This window comes from Canis lupus, chromosome 19, assembly GCF_048164855.1.
Source record: "Canis lupus baileyi chromosome 19, mCanLup2.hap1, whole genome shotgun sequence".
NCBI lineage: Eukaryota > Metazoa > Chordata > Mammalia > Carnivora > Canidae > Canis > Canis lupus.
In genome coordinates this window covers 45,710,852-45,736,030 of record NC_132856.1, presented here as the reverse complement: position 1 = coordinate 45,736,030, position 25,179 = coordinate 45,710,852, and the positions used below count along the sequence as shown (strand labels likewise).

Below are 25,179 nucleotides of genomic sequence, written 5' to 3'. Positions count from 1 at the left end.
AAGACTTCTATGTTACACTTCTACTTCTTAACTCTTCCAATCCTTTATAACAGGAATGTTTTTATATTCTACTCAAGCATTTTTAAAAAGTTAGAATCTGAAGCTAGCTTCTAGGCTTCAGTTCCTCCACATCCAAAGTACACAAGTTATTCCTACCCCAAGCACTTAGCCTTATTCAATCAACACTGAGGAAGTTTCCTCACTGGAAAGTGGCTCAAGGGCTGGCACATGGAACAGCACAGGCCTGAAGGAGGCCCAGAAGAGGCTGGCCTACCTCAAAAAAGTGAGTGCTCAGTGCACTTCCTTGGGGCCCAGAAAAGCAACCAAATCAACCTCAAAGCCTGCAGGAGCTTCCTGGGGAAAGGCATGTGTAAGCTAGGTCTTAGTGCCTGAGAGACTTCACCAGTTTAGGCTGGGAAGAGGAGCTATTCAAAGCACAGGCAGGACAGTGTCACTGAAACTTGAGCCTCAAGGCAGGAAATGAAGGTTGGGAGCCTTGTGTGCCATGGCGAGGGCTTCCCTGTCATCCTGCAAACTATGTATGCACCATTTTTCTTCTGCTGTCATGATATTCCCAAAACTTTCCAAAGCGAATGTTTTCAGGCAGAGCCTACAGTTGGCAGTCTCTTGTGCCCTCATCTTGTACATAGCACTATTACCTGGTTGCTCCTGCACTTGTCTGAGGATGTAACTCTGAAATGGGGAGCCTCAAGAGTCCAAGTAGGGCGTTGGCCCAGCAAGGCTAGATTAATAGATCTGTTGGGGAGGGCTGATTTGAGGGGAATGGAGCCAGAAGCTGAGAGATGGTTCAAGAGATTACTGCAATAATCCAGGTGAGAATAAGAGCTCAAATCTGGGTAGCAGCGAGGGGGTTGGAGCCAAGAGATTGAGTCAAGAATCCTTCTTAGGTGGAGTAGGATGCCTGGGGCAGAGAAACTTCAGATAATGACTAAACCCGCTTCTACATAATAATGTGACAGGTAGACCAAGAGATAAAATTTTATCTCCCCTTAAAAAATAAGGAAGATAGGATCTTCCTAATAAGGAAGTTGCATAGTTTGCCCAAGGCATTGATATTCTCCTGCCCTGACCCTAAAAGCACGTTCAGTAACTACCCTCCCCCACAAAAAAACAAACACTTTAATTCACCTTGAGCTTTAAACTGAAGAGCTTCACCTACGGCCTCACCACTGGGGTCCATGTGATATCGGTTAGCTTTTTCTTGCAATACAGCATCAAAAGTCTCCTGTGCAATTCGCCTAGCTGCCATGTTTCTCTGACCTGTAGTGAAAGGGGAAAAAAAGACACTAAGAATGACAACTAATGCTCACACGGGCTGCTCAATTTCACCTCATCCTCAAAGTAATGAGACAGTAATCTATAATTCAACATGGTGCTTCAGAAGGAGGCTTCTGCCCTCAAGGAGCTCACAGGTGTAATGGTTAGAAAGAGCAATACAAGCATTTATCTTGCTTCTGAGTCCATTTCCTCAGAATCCCTGTCTGTTGGGGTTTCCTGGAGAACTGCAGGAAGGAAACGCACAACTGAACGTAACAGTGTAGGGGTGGGAACATCCCCCTCACAAGTGATGGTTAGCAGAGATGTGATCTTTCCCATTTCACAGACATAAAAGAGGCTCTGAGAACTGACTTGCCCTCTGAGAACAATCTCTCAACAAGTGAGTGGAGGAATCAATCCCTGGCTAGTGACAGAGCTTGCTCTGTACCAGGTGCTCTTGTAGGAAAGGGATTCTCACAATCTCCTTTACTTCTTCCAACAACTCAGTGAAAAGTGAGTCCTGTTATGAATGATATTATATAGAAGAGAAAGACTCGGGCTAAGTGACCCACCCAAGGTCAAAGAGCCCAGACCGAAACATGAAAAACAGGGCACCGGCAGCGGGGACAAAGCCCTTGAAGACTGACTAGGAAAACAAACAAACAAAACAAAACTGAGAAGCAACAGAGGGACCCAGTGGCTGCGTCCTTAACTAAAATATCCCTTCCATCTTGAAACCTCCTACCTCAAGACCCAACCCTGTCCTACCTGAGAGCCATTTCTTAAAATCATCACCCCCTTTTCTCATCCTTAATTCCCAGAGGCGCCTCCTTGTTCTCTGCTATCGAAAGCCAGGGTCTCCCAGTCAGGCGGCTCCGGATCAAATCGAGTAACCTAACCTTTTTGCGCCTCCGCATCCCCATCCATGGAATGGGCAGCTAATGGTGGGCGCTGCTGTGGGAACTGAACCAGGTAAAAAATGGTCAAGAACCCGAAGGTCGGCCGCTGTAATCCCCCTACGAGCGGAGCCTCGAGGGTGGAATGAATGAACGAATGAACCCTTTCGGGCGTGGCCCGCCTCCTACCGGCCTCCTAGAACGAAGAGTGGGCGTCGGGCCTGGGAGGCCGAAGACCGCCCCCGAGGCCGAACCGACCCGGACGCGGCCGACGCGCAGCCAGAGGGCCGAGCTCGCGGCGTCATCGCGGGGACCCGGGATCCCCGGAGCCGAACCCGAGCCTCCTACCCAGGGCCCGCCCACCGAAGACTCCCGGGCCCAGGCCTCACCCCGAACCCACCGCGCGCGGAGCCGCCCCCGCCGCCGCCTCAGGCTCCTCACCCGCCGCCACCGCCGCCGCGCGAGGCGGGGACATGCAAATGAGCCAACGGTCTCCGCAGCGCCGCGCCGCGCAGGCGCAAGCCACCGCCGAGCCCTGGTGCGCAGGCGCAGGCGGCCGCCGCGAAGTCCCCTTGCGCAGGCGCGTTGCTCGCTTCTACAGAGCAGACACTCCTGAGGCGAATTACTAATTTGCTGAGGGCGGCGGCAAAGGGGAGCGGCTGGGAAGAGGCGGCAAAGCAGCCGCCGCCGCATACCTGTTGGCTCTCTCGGCTCTACCTGCGCTCGCGGTCCCCCGTGGTCACTCCGGGAGCAGTCCGTGAGGAGGAGGGAGGCCGAGGCGAGTTGGCGCCGGCGCGCCTGCGCGCGTACGGTGGCCGGACGGGACCAGAGGTGGTTCTGCCGGTGACAGTCGCGAGCCCCACCCTTTCCCCACGTGGCTGCGAAAACCGGGTGAGAAGCGGCGGCTGCGGAGTCCCCTCGCGCGGGAAGGGGAGTGGGCGCCGCGGGGTCGGGCTGGTGACTGGCGCCGCCCTCGGGGACTTGGTTTTGGGGAATGACTTTTACAGAAGCCGCCCGGGGATAAAATCCGCCATTTCCTTGCCCTCCGCTTTCTTTTCATTTATTCATTCATTCATAACCAATGGACCTGAGTGCCTGCTGCGTGTCTGGCTCCATCCTGGGCAGGGGGGAAGGTGGTGAACAAAGTTGACCGAACCCCTGGTCTCGTAGAGGTAAAATTTAATTAGGGAGGAGGCTAGACAGGAAAAGAAAAAAAGAAAAGAAAAGAAAAGAAGGAAAAGAAAGAGAAAGAGAGAGAGAGAGGAAAGAAAGAAGAAAGAAAGAAAGAAAGAAAGAAAGAAAGAAAGAAAGAAAGAAAGAAAGAAAGAAAGAAAAGAGAAAGAAAATGAACCTTGTCGCTCCAGGTAGATGTAGTATTCAAATAAAAGGATGATGCGATGGCCGGGCCGGGGCGGGGGTGTTGCTTTAACCAGATGGTTATGAAGAGTGTCCCTTCGGTGTCTGGGAAGGATGAGAAAAAGTTGGGAAAGCGCAGTAAGAGACCTAGGTAAGGTCCACGTAGAGAAAGTGCTGGTAAGTAGCCTGGATTTTGTTGAGAGGATTGGGATGCCACTGCAGGATTTTGAGCAGTGAGGTGGCTTTGTGATTTCAAGTTTTTCTCTGGCTGCTGAGTGGAGAATAGAGGCACAGAGTGTGGCAGGGAAGAAGCTGGTGAGGCCACCCATAGGGAAAATTGTGCCTGAACCAGGGTGAGTGTGTTGGTGTGGAGGAAGATGAGGAGTCATTAGAGTCCCTGCCATGTCAGGACACTGTTTTCTTGGTGAACAGAACCCTGGCTTAGGAAACTGGCCGTCATTTGGGGTCTTGCTAACTCCCTTTCTTTCCTTCAGCACACCTTTGACCGTCACATCATGGGGGCTGGTGCTCTTTCCCCTCTTTCCTATTCTGGGCTGATACCAGGTGGCTCCCAGACGACTATTCCTAGGGATTGCCTTTCTCATGAGCTCCAGATATGTATTTTCATTTTTGCTACTTAGCCCGGTGCCCAACCTAGGTGACCCCTGTAAGACTTGCTATAGAGGTGGCCGCAGAGCTGGACTTTGATCTCCCAAGCTCAGGACTGGGCAGGGGGAGGTTCATGGGGCAGAGGAGCCAAGGCCAGAGAGCACATACAGGTTCTAAGCCATCAGGGAAGGCTCCCAGGAAGAGGCAGCTTAGAAGAGCTAGCAGAAACTCCACAGAGAACCCAGGTGGAGGGAAGGTGTTCAGGAAGTAGGGTGGCATGATGGCCAGGCCTCTTACTGCTTGTGTGATCTCTGGCAGGTACTTCCCCTCTCTGAACTTCAGATTTCTCATCCATAAAGTAGGCATGATGATATTTGCCTTTAGAACTGTCCCTCTGACAAGGTGGCCACTCACTGTCGGCCCATTTAGGTCTGAAGCATGGCCAGGGTGGTGGAAGCATCATTTGGTGGCAGTCAGGAACAGAGTCTTTCCAACAGCCCCAGCTGGGAAGTTCCTGTCCCTGGGAACTGGTCAGGAACACCACCCCCCGCATATACCAGCCTGGTTGTCTCACTCAGAAGCTCTTTATTGAAACAGACAGTCCTTACTCTTTTCCTCCACCTTTGACCATGAAACTCCTTAGCAATCCTTAAACGGGCTACTTGTTCTTCTGGGGCAGAAAGAAGTAGGGGGGCTATCTGCAAGGGAGCAAGGGATGCCCTTATGCCTCTCACCCCAATTAAACTGATTGAATTACCTCTAAGCAACAAAGGAAGGGAACAATAGCTAATGTTTATTGAGCTCTTACTCTGTGCCAAATTCCTATTCTAAGCATGTTATAGGGATTAACTGGTTGAATTTTCACTAGTCTCATGAGGTAGATTCTCTTTGTTTATCCCCATGACACATATGAGAGAGCTGACCAACAGTGAGGTTAAGTGGAGGGCCTGGGATTCAAGTCCCCCCTACCGGCCCTAGAACCTGTCCTACTCCTCCCTCAAAACATCTGCACAAACACAGATGGAATATATATTTTTTAAGATTATTCATGGGAGACACACAGAGAAAGGCAGAGACCTAGGCAGAGGGAGAAGCAGGCTCCCTGCAGGGAACCCTATGTGGGACTTGATCCCAGGACCCTGGGATCATGCCCTGAGCCGAAGGCAGATGCTCAACCACTGAGCCACCCAGATGTCCCACAGATGGAATATTCATATCCTGTGCCACCTCCACAAAGAGAATTGCGGGCTTGAGTGGCCTGTTTCCCAGTCAGCCCAAATTTGTGCTCGGATTTTTGCCACATTCCCCCTACTGCTGTCCTAGTATTTGCTATACCTATGTCCCCCTAACTTTTTTTTTTTTTTAAGATTTTTAAATTTCTTTATTCATAAGAGACACACAGAGAGAGGCAGAGACATAGGCCGAGGGAGAAGCGGGCTCCTCCAGGGAGCCCTATGTGGAACTCGATCCCATGACCCTGGGATCACGACCTGAGCCAAAGGCAGACGCTCAACCACTTAGCCACCCAGGTGCCCCTGGGTTTGAGGTTTTGGCAAGAAAACTTCACAGGTGAATTTCACTCTTGTCTGGAGGCAAGTAATGTTGGATATCTTTGCTGGTGATGTGAAATCACACAGTGGAGGAGGGTACTGTCTACTCATTGTGGTCCTCCATCAGTTTTGCTCCTCACAGTTTTGTAGCCTATGGAGATTGTTATCTAAATATTTCCTGTTGTGGACAATTAGTTGGAATTCACCTACAAAGCAGAACTTTTCCTCTTCCTGTTTTTATAATCTGGTAATTAATTATATGAGGGAAGTAGGATGGTTGCTATATTCTTTATTTGCCAGTTTTCAGCAAAATGACAGGGTATGTTTTTGTACTATTATGAACACACAGATTTTTGTATCTATTGTATCCTGTTTTATTTTAGCCGCTCACCTGTCACATGGGCCCATGAGCATCTCTTAGGGTTTGCTCCCAATCCTTTGACGTGACCCTGATGGTTTTTTGAAGTTTCCTTGCTTCCTGGTCTGACAAGATGCTCCCAGCTTGGCTCCTCTGGCCTGTTTTCTTTTGAGTCATAGAATCAGCCATTCCTGGCCTGTTTTCTTCTGAGTCATAGAATCAGCCATTCCTCCAGCCATTTTCCCAACAAAGTCTTCTTTGTTGGGAAAATGGTACTTAGAGACTATTGCTGGCATTCACGGTGTTCACTACCACTGTGGATGTGGTATTTCCTCTAGGCATTTTCAGTTGATATCACTAGAACATCGGTTCTTTACTTGAGAGAAAAATATATCATGAGTTTATATTGATAATTCCAATTCAAATTTACCTCTGAGTTTTTACTTTTTGGATTTTTTTTGTGTTAGATTTTTTTGTTTTATGCTAGTTCCTTTTTTTTTTTAAGATTTTTATTTATTTATTCATGAGAGAGAGAGAGAGAGAGAGAGGCAGAGACACAGGCAGAGGAAGAAGCAGGTTTCCTGCAAGGAGCCTGATGTGGGACTTGATCCCGGATCCCAGGATCATGCCCTGAGCTGAAGGCAGACACTCAGCTGCTAAGCCAGCCACCCAGGTGTCCCATTATGCTAGTTCCTAAGGATATCAACATTATTATTTATTTGCTATATGCACAGTGGCTTCCAAATAACATTACTATTATCATTTCCAGTAACATGATTACTGAATACTGTTGAAGATTTCCTTTTATAGTTCTTTCTATCCTTGTACATCTCAGCGAGAATATATGGTTCTATCACTATATTTTAAACTCCACATAGATATACTATTAGATTCATGGGTTTCATTTTATTCCTAATTTTTAGAGATTCCTTTCATTTTTATTTTAGTTTATATTAATTTCTTTCTTTTTCTAACCACGTAAAGTATTTACATAGTTTCTCAACTTAAAACCATGAAACAAAGGGGATGCCTGGGTTCCTTTGTTGGTTAAGTGTCTGCCTTCAGCTCAGGTCATGATCCCAGAGTCCTAGGATCTAGCCCCGAGTCAGGCTTCTTTTTTTTTTTTTTTTTTTAAGATTTTATTTATTTATTCATGAAAAACACAGGAGAGAGAGAGGCAGAGGGAGAAGTAGGCTCTATGCAAGGAGCCCTACATGGGACTCGATCCCTGGACTCCAGGACCACACCCTAGGCCAAAGGCGGTGCTAAACCGCTGGGCCACCAGGGCTGCCCCCAAGTCAGGCTTCTTTTTTTTTTTTTTTAAGATTTTATTTATTTATTCATGATAGTCACACAGAGAGAGAGAGGCAGAGACACAGGCAGAGGGAGAAGCAGGCTCCATGCACCGGGAGCCCGACATGGGATTCGATCCGGGGTCCCCAGGATCACGCCCTGGGCCAAAGGCAGGCGCCAAACCGCTGCGCCACCCAGGGATCCCTCTTTCTTAGATAAATTGTAAACTGCCTGTCCTCTTCTGCACTTTTACAAGCTCTGTAGATGTGGGGTATCAGCTTTTCCTGTGACCCAGATTTTGAGAGTTATTCCTGGGCATTCCTACACTCTGGCCCCGGTAGCTCTTCCTCAAGTGATAGCCAGACTCATAGTTGTCCTCTCACCCTCAATGAAACTTTTCTTCCTGTCTTAATTTCTCAGTTTGAGAGTGTCTATCAGGTGGGTACCTGCCGCCTCATGCACAGATGAAGATGGCCTCCAAGCGCATCACCCAGGAGACCTTCGATGCAGTCGTTCATGAGAACATTGAAGAGTTCCAGATGCAACCAGAGGAGGCAATAAAAGAGGCCGTGGAACAATTTGAATCACAAGGTAGGACAGTGTGGCTTTGTCCCTGTGCTGGTCTGGCTCTTTGCCCAATAGTCATCACCATCCACAGCTCTTAACGTGGGAGACTGATGTCCTACTATGGCTCTGTCTTGCCTGGCGTGGCAGCCCTGGGCCCTGTCGCTTCTCTGCTCTCTGCTCTCTGCTCTGAGCAGGCTGGCCACCTCCCATTTTGTTCTCGCCCTCCCTCTAACTTGCCTCGACCCCACCTAGACATCTGTGGGGCCGAATCCTACAAGGTGGGTATCATTTTAATTGCTACTTCTTGAAGAGGCTTTTCCTGATCACCTCCCAAGAAACAGGGCCACCTGCCTCCCTGCCCTACTTATGTTCCGTCTTGAGTTCATGGAAGCCAAAGGGGGTATTGGTCAGCAGCCTGTGGAAAGGTGGCATATTCAAAACAGGCTATGGGGGATAGCGGTCAAGAGGGAACCATTTATTTACAGTGGTGTGGGTAGGGTTAAGAGACCCTGCTGGCCATAGCAGGGACCTCCTCAGCCCCACAACAGGCCATGGCTGGGCTGGGGAATCATCTAACAGAGGTGGAGGCAGGGAGCTGGGAGTAAATACCCCACCCTCCCACTCCTTCTGATCTGAAGTCCTACTTTCCATTGGCCAAGCCCAGTCTGACGCAAGAAGGCAATGGAGCCCAGGGAGTCCAGCCTCAGAGGTCAGAGGCTGGTGTCCTGGGCACAGAGTGGGATATAGATACTGAACAGGAACTGGAGAAATACTCAGATGCGTCTTGTGCAGTGGAGGTTTCCCGTGGGGGTATCAGGGAGGGTAGGGGTACATCCAGGGTGAAGAACAATGGGAGCCCCAAGGGAGAAAGCTGTGGGGTCCCCTTCCCTCTTAACCCACCAGGTAGAATGTGTCCCTCACTGCGGTGATGGCCTGCAGCCTCACTACTGCTCTGCTCCCATTAGTTGGACAGAGCCAAGGGGCAAAGACCACCCCCTCCCATAGCCTGTATCCCTTATATGGATGTGGCTGCTTGGCCCTGGTAGGGAGGGGTTGGGGTGGGAAGCTGAGTAGGCCTCCAAAGTGGGGTGGTCCCACAAGAATGGACATGAGGTAGCTCTAGCAGGCCTGTGGGGATAAAACTGTCACTTGTTTCTTGACTCCCCCGTATTCCCCCACAGGGGTTGATCTGAGCAACATTGTAAAGCTGGTACCCAAAGTCTCTGCAGATGGATCCCAGGAGCCTAGACATGACATCCTACAGGTAGGAAGGGATGGCCCATGGGGGCAGGGCTCACTTTACACATGTGGTTCCATACACATTACCATTTAACAGTCTCTTAGGGGCACCTTTATACTGGTTCCCAGATGACAGATGCAGGTTCTAAAGGGCAGGCAAGTACATGAGATGTTGAGCTTTCAGCTGGGGCTCCTTGAGTCCACATTTGAGGGCCCTTTAGGGGTGAATGGTGCTCAGGTTGTCCCCAGTGTTGGCAGCCTTGGGGCAGAAGGTACCATGGAGGAGCCTCTCAGGAGGAATCTCCCAACCACTAAGTTTGCTCAGAGATGGACAGGAATTGCAGAAAGAGAGTGGGATCATAGGCTATCACCTGTTGAGCACTGGCTGTTCACCAGCAGCACTCATAGCCTGCCCCTTTAGTACTAAAACTGGCCTGTGAAGTAGATGGTGTCATTCCTGGCTTACTGATAGGGAAACAGAGGCCCAGAGGCCCGCTTTCTAGCACCTTACAAGGAAGGTAAAGGTCACAGAGGTTAAATGCTATCCTTAAGGTCACCTGTCAAACAGGGATAAACTGTTGGTTAAAAGGCAAAAGGCTATAGTGTTTATTGAGAACTGACTGTGGAGTGAGTTCTGTGCAAGGTGCTTTCTTTGTGCTATCTCAGTTATTCTCTCAAAGACCCCTGTAAGGTTGAGATTATTATCCCCATTTTATAGGTGGGTAATTCAAAGAGAAAAAACTGATGTGCCCAGGGACGCCTGGGTGGCTCAGTGGTTGAGTGTCTGCCTTTGGCCCAGGGTGTGATCTTGGAGTCCTTGGATCGAGTCCCACGTCGGTCTCCCTGCATGGAGCCTGCTTCTCCCTCTTCCTGTGTCTCTGCCTCTCTCTGTCTCTCTCATGAATGAATGAATGAATGAATGAATAAATATTTTTAAAAATTAAAAAATAAAAATAATAATAAAATAATAAAAACAAACAAAAAAACTGATGTGCCTGATAGCAAGAGAGTGTCATAATAAAAAAGGAAGTTGGAGGACACAGCCCTGGGTATGAACCCAGCTCTGCATAAGGCAGTATATACTTCTCCCTGCTGTCAGAGTCCTCACCATCTCCTGCCTCAGGTTTTGAGAAAGTTATCTCATTTTTTAAAAAATATTTTCTTTATTTGACAGGTGGAGAGAGCAAAAGCAGGAGGTGTGGGAGAGGGAAAAGCAGGCCTTCTGCTGAGCAGAGAACCTGATGTGGGGCTCAATCCCATGATCCTGGGATCATGACCTGAGCCAAAAGCAGATGCTCAACCAACTGAGCCACCCAGGCACTCTTTCTCATTGTTTTGACTTGTATGCTAGTAAGAAGTGAGTTGGAAAGAAGAAAAGAGAAAGAAAGAGAGGAAGGAGTTTGTTGTCTTGGCAGTATTTTTTATTGGATTGTTCTTTTTTTTTTTAAGTTTTTATTTATTCATGAGAAACACAGAGAGGGGCAGAGACCTATGCAGAGAGGGAAGCAGGCTCCCTGCAGGAAGCCCGATGCAGAACTCAATCCCAGAACACCGGGATCATGACCTGAGCCAAAGGCAGATGCTCAACCACTGAGCCACCCACGTGTCCCAAGTTCATCTTGTTCTTATTGATTTGTAAATGCTCTTTACATATGAAGGGTCTCAGTAACAATAGTCTCTAGAAATCACTAAGTACTGCTAAATTCTTAAAACCTACGATCTCAATCTATTGTTAGCTTATTTTGCTGATCAGGAATCTGAGGTTTCATAAAAATAAATGACTCACCTGTGGTCACAGCCAGTGAGAAGCTGAGCTGAGACCCAGATACAGATCCTTCTCCCAGGGAAATCAAACTGAGAACAGCTCTGCTGTCTTCTATCAGCAGTACAGAAAACTCCTTTTGTTTACAGCCTTTCCTTTTTATTCTTCTTAATTCCACTTTTAAATTTTATTTTTCATTACTGAAGAAGAAAGTGAACATGTTCTTAGCACAAAAGATTCAAGCAATACTCAAGCATTTATAGCAAAATCTGAAAGTCTCTGTCCTGTCTCTCCCACCAAACCCCTTCTCTCCCTTTCCATGTGGGAGGCACCACACACATCAGATTTCATATCCTCCCAACCTTCTTACCTTGGAAATGAACCAGCCCCTTCTCATGCCACTGCTGTTGTGGCTCTGACACGTGAAAAATGCTTATCTGTAGAAAAAATTGCAACTCTGATGCCTTTTGAAAGGAATCTATCAGAATCCTGAAATTTGTTGCACATAGACTTGTAGAAACAAAACAAAACCAAGTAGTCTTGGAACTCTTCAAGGAAAAAATGAGCTGGACTGGTTTTATATGTGAGGAGTTTCAGAATTCAGGCCGTCAGTTGCAGAGGAAATGACCCCAGGGTTGGTGGACAAAGCCCCCTGTCACCACACTGAGTTGTTACAGGTGGAGCCCAGCTGGCTCTGCCACCTTCACTTCAGCAGCTGTCCTTTCCTCAGCCACCAGTGGGTCTGGGGTCACAGGCAGCACCTAGGGACTGTGAAGACCACCATCTTAGCCAGCCAATGAAGAGACTATTTATTTATTTATTTATTTATTTATTTATTTATTTATTTATTTATTTATTTATGAGAGGGAGAGCTCAAGCAGAGGGGGAGAAACAGGCTCCCTGCTGACCAGGGAGCCTGACGTGAGGCTCGATCCCAGCCAATGAAGAGACTTTATTTATTTATTTATTTATTTATTTATTTATTTATTTATTTATGAATGAGAGGGAGAGCTCCAGCAGAGGGGGAGAAGCAGGCTCCCTGCTGACCAAGGAGTCTGACGTGAGGCTCGATCCCAGCACCCTGGGATCATGACCTGAGCTGAAGGCAGATGCTCAATCAACTAAGCCACCCAGGTGCCAGAGAGACTTGCTTTTCCGATGCCATCCAGGCCAATGGGAGATTTACTACAAATTGGATGAAGATATTGTGCAAATTTTGGCCATCATCCTTTCCTCTCTTATCTGACTAAACCTAGAGTATTATAACTCCAGCACTGTGCTCCCTCAATGGCACTTGTGCCACAACTTTTCAGGTTTCTCACCAGGTTCCTGCTAAAATGCTACATCCTCTGTTTTTGGTTTGTAGTAAAATATATATAACACAAATTCACCACCTTAAGTGTTTCTAAGTGTATGGTTCAGTGACATGAAGTATATACACACTGTTGTACAACCATCCTCACCGTCCATTTCCAGGACTTTATCGTATACCCAAACTGAAACTCTGTCCCCTTTAAACACTAACTTCCTATTCCTCTCCCCTAATACCACCTTTCTAGTTCCTACCTCTATGAATGTGACTCCTCTAGAGACCTCCCATAAGTGGAATGACACAGTGTTGGTCTTTTTGTGTCTGGCTCATTTCACTCAGCGTAACGCCATCCATGGCGAAGGGTTCATCCATGTTGTAGCCTGGGTCAGAATTTGGGTGGTTTTTTTTTTTTGGCTTTGGGTTTTTTGGCTTTTTATGTCTGAATAATATTCCATTGTGTGAATGGGCCACAGTCTGTTTATCCATTCATCCATGGATGGAAATTTGGGTTGCTTCTACCTTTTGTCTACTAGAAATAATGCTGCTATGAACACAAATACACAGATATCTCTTCAAGACTGCTTTCAGTTCTAAGGGGTATATATTTGGAAGTGGGATTGCTGGATCATATGGTAATTGTATATTTAATTTTTGAGGAACTGCGAGACTGTTTTCCACAGCAGCTATTCCATTTCATATCCCTACCAGCAGCACACAAGGGTTCCAATTCTCCACATCCTCACCAGCACTTGCTGTTTCCTGTGTGGTTTTGTTTTTGTTATAGCCATCATAATGGATGGGATGGCATCTCATTGTGTGTGGGTTTGTTATTTTTTTAGAGAGGGGGTGGGCAGAGAATCTTAAGCAGGCTCCATGCCCAGCACAGCACATGACCCTGAGATCAGGACCTGAGCTGAAATCAAGAGTCGGACACTTAACAGACTGAGCTGCCTAGGGACCCCTCTTTCTGTGATTTTGATCTGCAATTCCCTAACAACTAGTGATATGGACCATCTTTTTAATGCCTAGTGGCCACCAGTGTATTTTCTTTGGCAGATGTCCATTCAAGGCACATTCTCCGTTTTTAGCCTATTAATATTCTGTGTCATTGGAACATATACTCAGTTAAGCCTAGCTCAGGGAGGATTTGCCAACAGGCATCCTTGCCATTCAGGGCAGTCGTGGCTAAATCAAACCCCTTGGGTTGGGATGATGGTATCTGTAGAACCACCCTCCTTGAGGCCAGGTGCCAGTGATTTCATAAGCTCCAGGAGGCTCGGGTTCATCTTGGGTTCATGGCTGAGGCAGGTCGGAGGTCATGGAATTGAATGCCAGCTAGATTTGGATGCTCTTTTCAAATTGTTTTCTCTCGTTATTACTCCCTCCTCCCTCCCCCTGCCCCGCAAAAGGGCTTTGAGTTGAATTTGGGTAAATCAACTATGTATGGTGTGGTTTCATTTGGCAGATAAATATTTGTGGAGTGAATGAGAGAGACAAACAGACCTCTGGTATGGGCCAGTCTGGCAAAGGTAACTTTCACTTTCCTTGGAGAGGTGGCCGTTGGAGGGTATATCAGTTAGTTATAGTTGCATAATAAGAACTCAAAGCAACAGCCATTTTATTGTTCCTTATGGTTCGGCTGGGTAGACTGAGCTCAACCAGATGGTTCTGCGGGTCTTGCTTGGAGCCTTCTTGCAATGGCATCTAGGGCTGGAATGTTGATTACGTCTGCACTCACATGTGTGGCTCCATGGAGGGACACTGAGATAGCTCGGTCTCTCCATCTCTATGTGGCCTCTGAAGCTCAAAACTCCTAAAAGCCCAGGTGTGGAAGCTGCCACAGCTGGCCTGAACTTCCACCATAGGCCTAGATCCCAGAAGCGGGAAGCTCACAGGGGTGCAACACTGTTGCTCTGGAACATCTTTGGACTGAGCTGGCACTGAAGTTTCTCCCGTATTCTCTAGGTCCTGGATGACCTGCGGGAATCCGTGGCCCACTCTCGCCCCCAGGAAGTGTCCATGCACCTTGCCCGCTTTTTTGAACAGTGCAAGCAGCACAAGGCTTGCCGCTTCCTGGCTGCCCAGAAGGGGGCCTACCCCATCCTTCTGGCTGCCTGGAAGCTTGCTGCAGCAAGTGACCAGAGCCTGTTGCTTCAGGCCCTCAACACCCTGTCAGCCCTGACCGATGGCCAGCCCGATCTCCTAGACACCCAGGGCCTACAGCTGCTGGTGGCAACCCTGGCCCAGAATGCCGACGTAGCTGATCTGACCTGCTCTGGGATCCGCTGTGTTTGCCATGCCTGCCTGAAGCACGAGCAGAATCGGCAAAGCCTGGTGAAGGCCGGTGTGCTGCCCCTGCTGACTGGTGCCATTGCCCGACATAGGCATTGCGCCAACGTGGTCAGAGAGGCCTGTTGGGCCCTCCGAGTCATGACCTTCGATGATGACATCCGTGTGCCCTTTGGCCATGCCCACGACCATGCCAAGATGATTGTGCAGGAGAATGGAGGCTTGAAGGTGCTCATTGAGGCTGCCAAAGGTAGGAGCGGGTGTCAGAATGAAAGTTGGGTTTTAGGACTGCCTCAGACATGGCTGGCTTCAGGCTCCACTCACCTCTTTTGGCTTCCTATCAGCCATATGGCACCCCTAGTGGAACAGTGTCCTTTCTCTTGGTTCTTCTAGGAGAGTTCCAGGCTAGTGTTCCTTGGCCAAGACCAGATCTTGTGCCCATCTCTGGAGCCATTTGGGGAAGGGGCTTAGCTCTGTCCCCCTATACAGACTGAGAACACAGAAAGGAGAGCTCCCCAAAGGGACAAATAGGGTGTTTCCCAAAGATGGGGGAGTGTGGCTGGTGCTTAGTGGAAGTTTATAGTTTGGTTCATACCTAGCCATAAATTCTTACATGTTCCCGACTGGAATGAACAAGGCAAGCCAGCCATAGATCACTGCACTGGTGTTCAGATCTGAAATTCCCTGCCTTCTGTACCCACCAGAAGAGGCCTGATTGTGGTCTGGTGCAAGAAGGTGCTAGAAGAATGAGTTCTTCCCGGCCTGCCTATGGCTTTGGCTCAGTGGCTAGGTTTGTGTATGTGTGACTCTGGCCGTGTCTTCTGGAGAGGCTGGTCTGCCTCAGTCTCATACCTCTGGAGAGGGTGAAAACAGATCTTGGCCATGTGCAAAGTTGAGCTGCGTTTTGGAGGGGTAGCTTACATTTTTATTTGTTGACAGGAGCTCATATCAAACTGGTTCTACCAGAGAAGCAGAACGTGTGTGTGTGTGTTTATTTCAAGGAATTGGCTCATGTGGCTGAGCGGCTGGTGAGCCTAAATTCCATGGAACAGGCTTGAGCAGGAGCCAACACCATAGTCCTCAGGCAAGCTTCTTCCTATTCAGGAAGACCTCAGTTCCCACCCCCCTTTAAAAAAAAAATTATTTATTTATTTGACAGAGTACAAGCAGAGAGAGGGACAGAGGGAGAAGAAGCAAGCTCCACACTGAGGAGGGAGCCTGATGTGGGACCCGATCCCAGGACCCCAGGATCATGACCTAAGCCAAAGCAGATGCTTAACTGACTGAGCCACCCCAGTGCCCCCTCTTAAGACCTTCGGCTGACTGGATGAGGACCACTCAGACCATCAAGGGTCTTCTTGAAGTCAACTGATCATAGATGTCACATCTAGAGAATACCTCCACCCAGATTAGTGCTCATGGCATTGCTGGGGGCTGCACCTGACAAGGGGAACATACCAGTTGACTGTCACAGAACTCTGGATAAATCAGGGCTGTCCACCCCGCACTCTTTCACCCCCTGCCACCCCCCACATGAGCCTCAGTCCAGGCCCCTCCTCCCTGGGGCCTCTGAGCTTCGTCTTCGGCATCTGTGTTCAATTTTGCCCAGGTCAATCTATCCATATGTCCCTCTTCAATTTCTGGGTTTCCCGTTGCACTTAGAAAGGTCATTCCCACCCCAAGAACATAAAAATAGTCTCAGATGTTTTATTATAGCACTATTATGGTATTCTTTTTTTAGTTGAGATCATCAGTTGGTCTGGAATTTATCTGGGACGCGGTGTGGGGGAGGGCACGTTCTCGTGTCTTTTCCGGCTGCCAGCAGGGGGCACTGCAGGCCCAGCAGCCCTGGTGTTTGTGGGGCTCCCTTGGTACCTGTGGCCACCGTGCCTGGCACAAGGGCCCAGCTTCCCAGGTGGAACAGGAGTTGTACCAGGATCACTGGCTCCTAGTTCCAAGCTGGAAGAGGTTCTCTCCCTGTCCTTACCCTAAGCCATGCCTCTCCCTCCCTTCCTCTCCACAGCATTCTCTGACAGCCCCAGTATCCTGAGTGAGCTCTGCAGCACCCTGTCCCGCCTGGCCGTCCGCAATGAATTCTGCCAGGAGGTCGTCGACCTTGGGGGCCTCGGGGTCCTGGTGGCCCTACTGGCCAACTGCAGCGACCACCAGGTGGGCGTCCAGAGCCGTCTTAGGGTGTGAAGCCCCCCTCAGCTGGGTTTTGATTTGTCATTTCTCTTGGTGCCGAGGGAAGATTCTAGAACTCCCAGTGAACTCTGTCCCTTTGAGCCCCAGACACCCCAACAAACGTGAATCATAGCACACCAGCCCTGTCTGCTGACCCTGGAAGCAAAATGCAGTTTTCTGTTGACCCAGGGCAGGATGTAAAGTGTTTTGGGGAAAACAAATCCACCACCCTCTCTTACTTTAACACTTGTATTTTCTCCCCACAATGGGAGAAATGTGAGTAGGTGTTGGCAGGGCCTGGCGTAGATCCCAGCTCAGTTGTGTGATGTTTGAGTGACATAAATCCTTGGTGCCTTGGTTTCCCCATCCATAAAATGGGGCGGGGACTCCTATTCATTATTCTTTCATTTAGCAGCCCCTTAACCCCCTCTCTACATGTGGGAATACCTACCTGTCCCAGGGCAGCAATGGTCCTACTGCCCCCACCCCCAGCTGGTGATACCAGCCAGTCTCGTGTGCAGGTGCCAGAAACCTGAGTTTGAACTGGCTTGAGACATGAGGGAATGCGTTTTGTTTGTACTCCTCGACAGTCGGGTGGGTAGAGGCTTGGTTTCCCTCCCACTGCTTTCTCTTCCTCTTTCATGGCTCTGCCCTTCACCGGTGTGATTGGCAGTCCCAGCAGTATCCGGTCAGCTTGTCCTCAGTTCAAGTTGGTCAGTGCCCACCTGGGGACCCGACTGTGGCCAGGGGACCCCGTGCTTTGATTCCTGGCCTGAGCCACATGCTTCCTCTGTGTGTGAGCGGTGGGTGTCAAGGATGTCCAGATGCCTGGCCTGGACACAAGTGGACTAACTCACAGGGTCCACCTCCCTAAGCCTCTGCCTTTTCTATGCAGCGAGTAATAACCCTGTCGGTCCAGGCTTCCCGCAAGCCCCAGGGTGCCCCCACCAGTTCAGACAGCAAAACAACAAACTCTTTCAAGGCCTGACCACCCCCCCGCCACGCACGCGCGCACATGCACACACACCAGCAACCAAGCAGTGTCTGGCACAGCACAGGAGGACGAGCTGGCCCGAGGTAACCTGTACCTTGCCCTCCCTATAGGACCTTGTGAAGCAAGTGTTGAGTGCCCTGCGGGCCATTGCAGGCAACGATGATGTGAAGGACGCCATCGTCCGTGCTGGTGGGACAGAGTCCATCGTGGCTGCCATGACCCAGCACCTGGCCAGCCCCCAGGTACCTACCCCACACAGGGGTCACACGAGGTGGAGTACAGTGACTGGAGGTCCAGATCAGTATCTGGATTTGCATGGTGCTCTTCCCCATTTCCTCAAGCAGAGTTAGGGCTGGGATGGAGCCCGCAAGAGGCCTGGCTTGAGACTGTAACCCCTAAGAGCATGATTAATGTCTTTATCACCTGGTTATCATTCCTGTTATTAGTGATCTGGTATATACACAGGCTGGCAACAGTTTCCTCAGGTGAAATTGGAGGGCACTTACCTGGGGAATTAACAGTGGCAGCCATGGCGGGTCCTCCAGATGGTGGGTATCTCTGTCCATCTCCGTGACCCCTACAGATATGCGAGCAGAGCTGTGCAGCCTTGTGCGTCTTGGCCCTGCGAAAGCCAGAGAACAGCCGGGTCATCATGGAGGGCGGTGGGGCCCTGGCTGCATTGCAGGCCATGAAGGCACACCCTCAAGAGGCCGGAGTGCAGGTGGGTCTGGGGACGGGAAGGAGGGGCAGGATGCAGGCCCTCGCTGTCTCTGTCCCCATCCCACCCCAGCCCAGTTATCTCAAAGTCTTCTTTCTTTTTCCTAGCTCCCAGAGGTATCTACTTCCCATCTTTGAAAATGCACCCAGTTCTGCCCATAGCTGTCTTCCTGTCCCTTTACTCTTCCTGCATTGAGCTTTTCTAACAGTTCCTTTAGAGAGATAGGAAGAGGAGGGGAGCAGATGGGGATCTGCTAGGAGTTTTGGAAGATTCCCTGCCATCCATGGGCTGCTCCTTTGTGTTCTGCATGTCAGACTCACAGTCCATACCTTGCTGGGGAGTCAGTGAAGCTGAGCAGTAAATGGGGCTATGTGCACCCTGCCTGAAACCCAGTCACTTCCTTTTAGCCGCTAGGACTCTTCCTGCCTCCCCCACTCCCACCTCTCACACCCTCCCAGCACAGGGGCCTCTTTGTTGGTCCTTAGACATACCAGGCTCTGTCCCACTAGGGGCTTTTGCAGCAGGTGGTATCTCCTCTGGGACACTATGTCCTTGGCTAACCCATCACCTAGCCCACTCCTCACCAGCCTGGCTGGGCAGCCTCTCACACCTTACCTACTTCTCATCTAGTCTCCCAGTGGTGGGGTGCCTCGTGGCACCCACACACGGCAGATAACCAGGGCACAGATGTTGGTGAACGAGTGATGATGTAATTGACATATGGGTCCTGTGCACAACCCCCTCTTCCTGCGACTCTCTGCCCTTCTTTCCTGGGGCCCCTGCCCAGGCTCTTGCCAGCCACAGGGGATCTTGCTCTGAGGCTAAGGATCTCATGCCTGAGGGATCAGCCCCACCTGTTGAGCTCTTAACTGCCCTGAGCTTCAGTGTCCTCAACTGGGAAATAGGGGAATTAGCCCTGCCTCTCTGAACAGTTGGACGGATAAAGGAAGGAGATGAATCTAGCCCAATGAGTCACAGAGTAGGTACCTACTGTATGTTGGTTGTGGTCACCTTTGCCCTGTTGTGTTATGATGAGGGCCCCAAAGTCAGAATGGACCCCCTACCAGCGCATAGCCACTCACATTTTCTCCCTCCCAGAAACAGGCCTGCATGCTGATCCGTAACCTGGTGGCCCGCAGCCAGGCCTTCTCACAGCCCATCCTGGACCTGGGGGCTGAAGCACTCATCTTGCAGGCCCGTGCTGCCCACCGTGACTGTGAGGACGTGGCCAAGGCTGCCCTGCGGGACCTTGGCTGCCATGTGGAGCTGCGAGAGCTGTGGACTGGCCAGAAGGGCAACCTGGCACCATGACCCCAGGCTCAGTCTGGGCCGTGGCTTTGGATGAGTTCTGTGATTCAGGAACAGGGAGGAGGTCCGTGTCCTGCCACTCTATTCCCCAGATTCCTCCCCCACTCAGTGAAAAGTGTTTTCTGATGGGCACCATGTAGAGGCTGGGGTGGGAAGGGAGCACTGGTGAAGCATCTATAGAGCATAAAGCAGCCCCAGGGTCTTGGCCTCCCATCACCTTGTTCTCCTCACCAGCTGACAGCACTGGCATTATCCTGCCTGCCTGCCCACCCCCACCACATGCCCTTTCCTATCAGATGGGCCTCCTTAGTGCTGCCTGGAGGTGGAGTGCTGACTGAAATTTGGGAGCCACGCTGGCCAATTTCACAACAGGATGGGGACCCCGCTTTGGCTTACAAGTCTGTTTTCTCCCCTGCTCATCTCTCACTTGTAATATGGGTTGTAGGAGCCTTGCTCTGCTGGACAAACGGCAGGGACCAAACTCTTCTGCCTCCAGGGGCCCCAGGCCAGCCTGTACTGCCCAGGAATAAAAGACTCTGTTAGTTGAACAACGGAGGGATCTCTTCCATAGCGATGTGGGGGCTGCCTCCCGTAGCCTTAGAGAAGGGGAGAGGGACAGACGTTTGGGGAGGCCGTGGGTTCACTGAGGAAAGCCAAGGGCTTTTGAGGACAGCCTGGGATATATGATCTGCTGTCACTCCCAGTCTGCAGGAGCCATGGTTCACACCTGGGGTCTCGGCCCCAAGGACCCGGTTTCTGATTATGGATCACTCAACTCTGTGGCCTTGAGCTAGTGACATAGTCTCTTTGAGCCTTGATTTGATGGTCTGTAAAATGGGGAGGGGGAAAAATAGAGCCCCCTCTGAGGGGTGTGTAAGCAGAGCTAAGCACATGGGAGGCACCCAATTGTTTTAGCTTCACTGCCTCAGTTACCCTAGGACTATCTTGTACTCCTCTGCCCAGCTACTTGAGGTTGTTGCTCACCAGGTGGCTTGGGCACCCTACCTGCCTTCTTTGAGCCTCAGTTTCCCCATCTGTAGTATGGACATCACTGTTGCTGCCCCAAATACCCACTGTACCCCACAAGTGTTCTGGGGGGGTCCCAGAACACTTGCTTGTGCCTGGCAAGCCCCTGTGCTCCTCTGCATTTATACTGGGGGGTCTTACTGTGGTCACCTGGCCAGCTTTTGTATCTCATGTGGCCCAACCAGGGTCAGGTAGCTTCAGGACCTCTGCTGGGCTCCAGGTGCTGAGTTACATGACCTCTACAGCCCACACACTGGGACCCCCTCACCTTTCTTGGAACACCCAGCCTGCTGCTCATCCTTCATCTCCCCTAGCTCAAGGAGGGCCTGATTTTGGTCCTTGATACCAGCTCAAGCCCTTTCCTAGAAGGCTCCTGGTTTCCGTGGCTGATGCAGATAGCTGCAGTGAGGGGTCGCATCACCCTGATTCTAATTCCCTGTGGTGGTCCAATTGTTCCTCACTCCCGGTTGGGAGGGCCTAGCTAGCTCAGGAGTGCTGACATGAACCTCTGACCCAGTCACCTCACCCTGACTCCCCCACTGAGAACTCACCCAGCCTGTAGAAGGATCTTGCATCTGCTCCAGGCTGCCCCACCTTGACTTCTGCCACCCATGTGACCTTGAGGCAATCCTTGGGCCCTGTGAGCCTCGAGTATCCTTATCTGTCTCATGGGAGTTGGGTGATGCCAGCCTATTTTTGGGGAAGCCTTAGGTGCCATTCCGGTAATTCCTGCCCCAGCTCTGCTCTCATTCTGCCCAAGGCTCCCCATTGCCCTCTCCATAAAATCAGCTGTCCTCTAGGCCTTGTCCACCTCCCAACCTGATCTTCCCTGCATTCCTTGTTGTCTTTCTGGCCACATCAGCCTCCCCACCTCAGGGCCTTTGCACATTCTAAGCCTTGCATGGAGCACCTTTCCCTCAGTCCTCCCCATGGCCAGCTCTTCTCTGGCACCAGGTTCCAGCTCACATGTTGCCTCCATGGGGAGATACTGCTCTTCCCCTTCACTGGTCTCATCACCTCTTGTGCTGTGTCTCTGAGCCTATGGTCCCTTTGCTTGTGTGCTTTTCTGTTTTGTCTGTCCCCTACTGCCCATGAGTTGTATGTAGGCAGGCTCCTGTCTCCCTGCTCTGTTTCAGCTTCCTGAAAATGTTTTTGAATATACATCTAAATCAAGAGGGTGGTTTTGAGGGAAGGCCTCTGCCCCCATAGCCTAGTGTTCTCCCCTGAGCTCCTGGCCAGCCTTCCTACAGCTGCAGGCTTCTCTGGGGAGACAGGGCTCTAACTTATCAATCCTTCCTACCTTAGTCTAAGTAAATAGGCTTTGTCAGTGGGCGTGGCTCAGGGTCAGTTTGGAAGTCCCCAGGGTGAGTAGGCATATCATCGAGGTTGGCCAAACCTGGGTTCCAGTCCCTGCTCTGCCACCTCAGGTGACCTCAGCCTCCTCTCCTGAAAACAGTTAAGTGCGTTGCTACACAGGGTCACATCCCCCAGCAAGGCACACAGTCCCTGTCTCAGGAGTGCTTGCCATCCTTGTTGATGACATTGAAACCAGGGCTGAGGAGGAAACCACTGTAAGGGAACAGCCAGCACATTCAGACTAGGCCTCTACTGCTGTGTGCTCTTAGATGAGTGACCTGGCTTCTCTGAAACCACCTTGAAACCAGTTGGGCTTGGGTGACATCACTGTTGTATTCAGCAGGTATCCTTCCAGTCAGTGAAGGACCCAGGGTCCTGGCTTATGAACACATATTTGAGAGGGAGGACTTATGAACTGCGTTTTCCTTTCTTTTTTTTTTTTTTTTAAACACCTGATCAGTTTTTTTTTTTTTTTTTTTAAGATTTTATTTATTTATTCATGAGCGACACAGAGAGAGGCAGAGACACAGGCCGAGGGAGAAGCAGGCTCCATGCAGGGAGCCCGACGTGGGACTCGATCCCGGGTCTCCAGGATCACGCCCTGGGCTGAAGGCAGCGCTAAACTGCTGAGCCACCCAGGCTGCCCTGAACTGTGTTTTCCAGATGAGAAACAGACTCACTGGCATTTGAGGGGCTACAGTGGGACGAGAACTCAGCTTGGCCTGTCTCCATACCCCTCCTCTCTCACCAGCATTGCTAACCTGACCTTGGGCAAACGGCTCTCTGGACTCGGTTGATTAAGCCCTGTCACTCTGCCCAGGCCTGGCTCACAGCCATCGTGTCAGATGATTCTTGGGATCCCCAAGAGGTAGAGGAGATGGGGGGGGGGGGGGCAGAGAGACAGTGTTCTGCCCAGAGCCAGCCAGGCTGACACGGAAGAGCTGGGATCCCAGGCACCCTGGCCAGGCACAGCTGAAGTGCCCACAGTGGGGGTGTCTGTTGCTGATGCCAAGGGGCATTACTGGCTGTTGTTGGAAGGCGGCAGGGAGGTTGACCGGCGCCAGCATGCTGACAGGCAAACAGAAGCCAGAGCCCAGGCAGTGCCTTTGGCACCCTCAGGAGAGGCAGCCTGGTCCTGGACTGTTGCCTGACCCTTGCCTCAGTTGGCATTGTTCCTAGGGGTACCATGGGACCTTCCAGGAGCTTGCTGCCTCCCTCCCAAGGGCCTGGCAGGTGGGTGCTGTGGGTAGGGACTCCTGTAGCATAAATATCTCCCTCTTTGGGTGGCAAACCCCACCCATAGCTGATCTATGTCCACATTCCATGAAATGCTATATACAGAAAGGGAAACAAGCCCCAAGAATGGTTTATCCATCACCAACACTCAGTAAATGCTGGCTGTGGACCAATGAAGCGAGTGCTTTACTTCCATTCATCTCATTAGTGCTGCCATCAACCCTGGGAGGGAGTTGGAGAAACTGAGGCAGAGAATTTGAGTTGCTTGCTGAAGGTCTGGTGGCCAGCAAGTAAAAAACAGCAGGGATTCAAATCTAGCCTCAGGCCTTTTCAGCGAGGAACACCTGTAGTGGGAGGATCAGTTCTCTCATTTGCAAAGGAGGTGTTATCCCTTCCCCCTACCATGTGGAAATCAGGTCATGAATGGTGTTTGGGAAGTATCCAGTCCAGTAAGGACCTGACACCCATTAGGTGTTCAGCAGACCTCAGTGCCCTCCTCTTGTCCAGAGAGCAGAATGGAAACCAGGGCCTGGAAGTTGGTGGGAAGCAGACCACAGCTGGGAGGTACGGGAGAAAGGCCCAGGTGGGAATATCGTGGGACTAACACAAGTCAGATCGTGGCCAGGTTAGAGGTTTTCCCCATCCTCCATACAGCAAGCCCTTTGAGATGTTGTGGATTAAGCTGGAGGCAGGGGGCTCACACAACCCTGAAATGTGAACCCTCATTAAGGCCTAGTTTAGGTTTGCTCCTCCCAGCATTCCTTGGTTCTGAACTTGATCTTTATCAGCCCTAACCGCCACCTACAGGAAATAAGAGCCAGTATCTGGGAACATTTGTAACTCTCTCCGTCCTGGAGATTTAGAATGCACTTGGGGGGAGTGCCAATGACACAGCGGCTTACATGGATGGCAGGTGTCTTCTCTAAGCTGCTGGCATCTGTTTGCAAAGAATCCCAAGAATGCACCTCACAGAGAAGCTGAGGCTCACAGGCCAGATGGACCTGCTGAGGGTCAAATGCTTTCACCAGAATGTCTTATATCCCAGCAAGGTCTGAGATATAAGTACTCCCATGGGGGTATTTTGGGATATAAGTACATCCTAAAGAAGAAGGATCAAGGTGTAGGATTCATTGTCCCCTGAGAAAACAGATTCACAACCACCTTGCCCAAGGTTATATAGTGGGCCAGTGGCTGCACATGGATTCCACCCAGACTGCTCAGGCCCCTGGTGGCTCTTGTCTGACACTGCCTTACCCCACTTCCAAAAAGCAGGCTGCTCTCAATTCACCTCCAGATTAGGCCCCTTGAAGCACTGTGGCCCAGGAGCTTGACCTCTCTGCACTCTGGTTTCTGTAAAATGTGGCCAGTGGTCGTTTTGACCTCAAGAGACAGTGGTTAGTTTTAAGTTAATTCACAAAAGGTGTATCCGGGAGAAGGCCAGGTGGGGATGTTATTGGGTTCCGTAAAGGAGAGAGCTTGAACTCAGCTCCAGCGCTTCCAGAAAACCACGAGGCTCGAGGGTAGGATTCCACCTGTTTCCACATCTTTACAACAACCCAGAGCTGCAGAGGACGAGCCTGAGTGACCTCAGAGAGTCTGCCTTCTCCTTGTCGTTGGCAGGGAAATAGCGGGAGTGAAGGAATGGAAAATTATCCAGGAGTCTTTCAACCGAGGTGGCCTGTGTTCACAGCCAGAGTTGGAGGTCCTGCTTCTGCGCGGCGCGGTCCGAAGCCCGGCCTCTTCGACACAGCCTCAGGGAACCCCGCCCGGGGCGTCTGAGGCCGCCTGGGGCCCCCGCGCTCCCGGCCAAACTCTGCACCTTGCGCTCTCCAGCCCTGCCGGGGGCAC

General features: G+C 50.7%; 2 protein-coding genes across 15 annotated transcripts in view; one reads left to right on the top strand and one right to left on the bottom strand.

The window, feature by feature from the left end:
- SUGP2 (SURP and G-patch domain containing 2) overlaps window positions 1-3,006 on the bottom strand; it is a 60,922-nt gene extending 57,916 nt beyond the window's left edge. For 3 of the 10 annotated variants that reach the window (XR_012012129.1, XM_072786622.1, XM_072786623.1), the window contains exon 1: window positions 1,150-1,281. Coding sequence is in view for 8 of the 10 variants with exons in the window: in XM_072786622.1 (XP_072642723.1) it covers window positions 1,150-1,270 (121 nt within the window). In the remaining 2 variants the exon portion in view is untranslated. Of the gene's footprint in view, window positions 1-1,149; window positions 1,282-2,177; window positions 2,323-2,363; window positions 2,513-2,563; window positions 2,679-2,869 lie in introns of those variants that run through there. The other 7 variants (XM_072786627.1, XM_072786626.1, XM_072786624.1 and 4 more) reach the window with 7 other exon arrangements.
- ARMC6 (armadillo repeat containing 6) lies at window positions 2,693-23,504 on the top strand. Of its 5 annotated transcripts, none has more exons than XM_072786633.1 (9): window positions 2,731-3,065; window positions 7,761-7,931; window positions 9,089-9,171; window positions 13,686-13,749; window positions 14,186-14,759; window positions 16,533-16,678; window positions 17,798-17,929; window positions 18,271-18,408; window positions 19,504-20,264. In XM_072786633.1, the coding sequence occupies exons 4-9, from the start codon at window positions 13,705-13,707 to the stop codon at window positions 19,714-19,716; spliced, it is 1,248 nt and encodes a 415-aa protein (XP_072642734.1). In that variant the 5' UTR covers window positions 2,731-3,065; window positions 7,761-7,931; window positions 9,089-9,171; window positions 13,686-13,704; the 3' UTR covers window positions 19,717-20,264. The 5 variants fall into 5 exon arrangements, 4 of the variants coding, with proteins under 4 accessions (XP_072642733.1, XP_072642734.1, XP_072642735.1 ...); XR_012012130.1 differs by lacking the exon at window positions 13,686-13,749 and adding an exon at window positions 22,578-23,504 and having other exon boundaries at window positions 2,733-3,065; window positions 19,504-19,777; XM_072786632.1 differs by lacking the exon at window positions 13,686-13,749 and having other exon boundaries at window positions 2,693-3,065.
- Window positions 23,505-25,179: the final 1,675 nt, after the last annotated feature.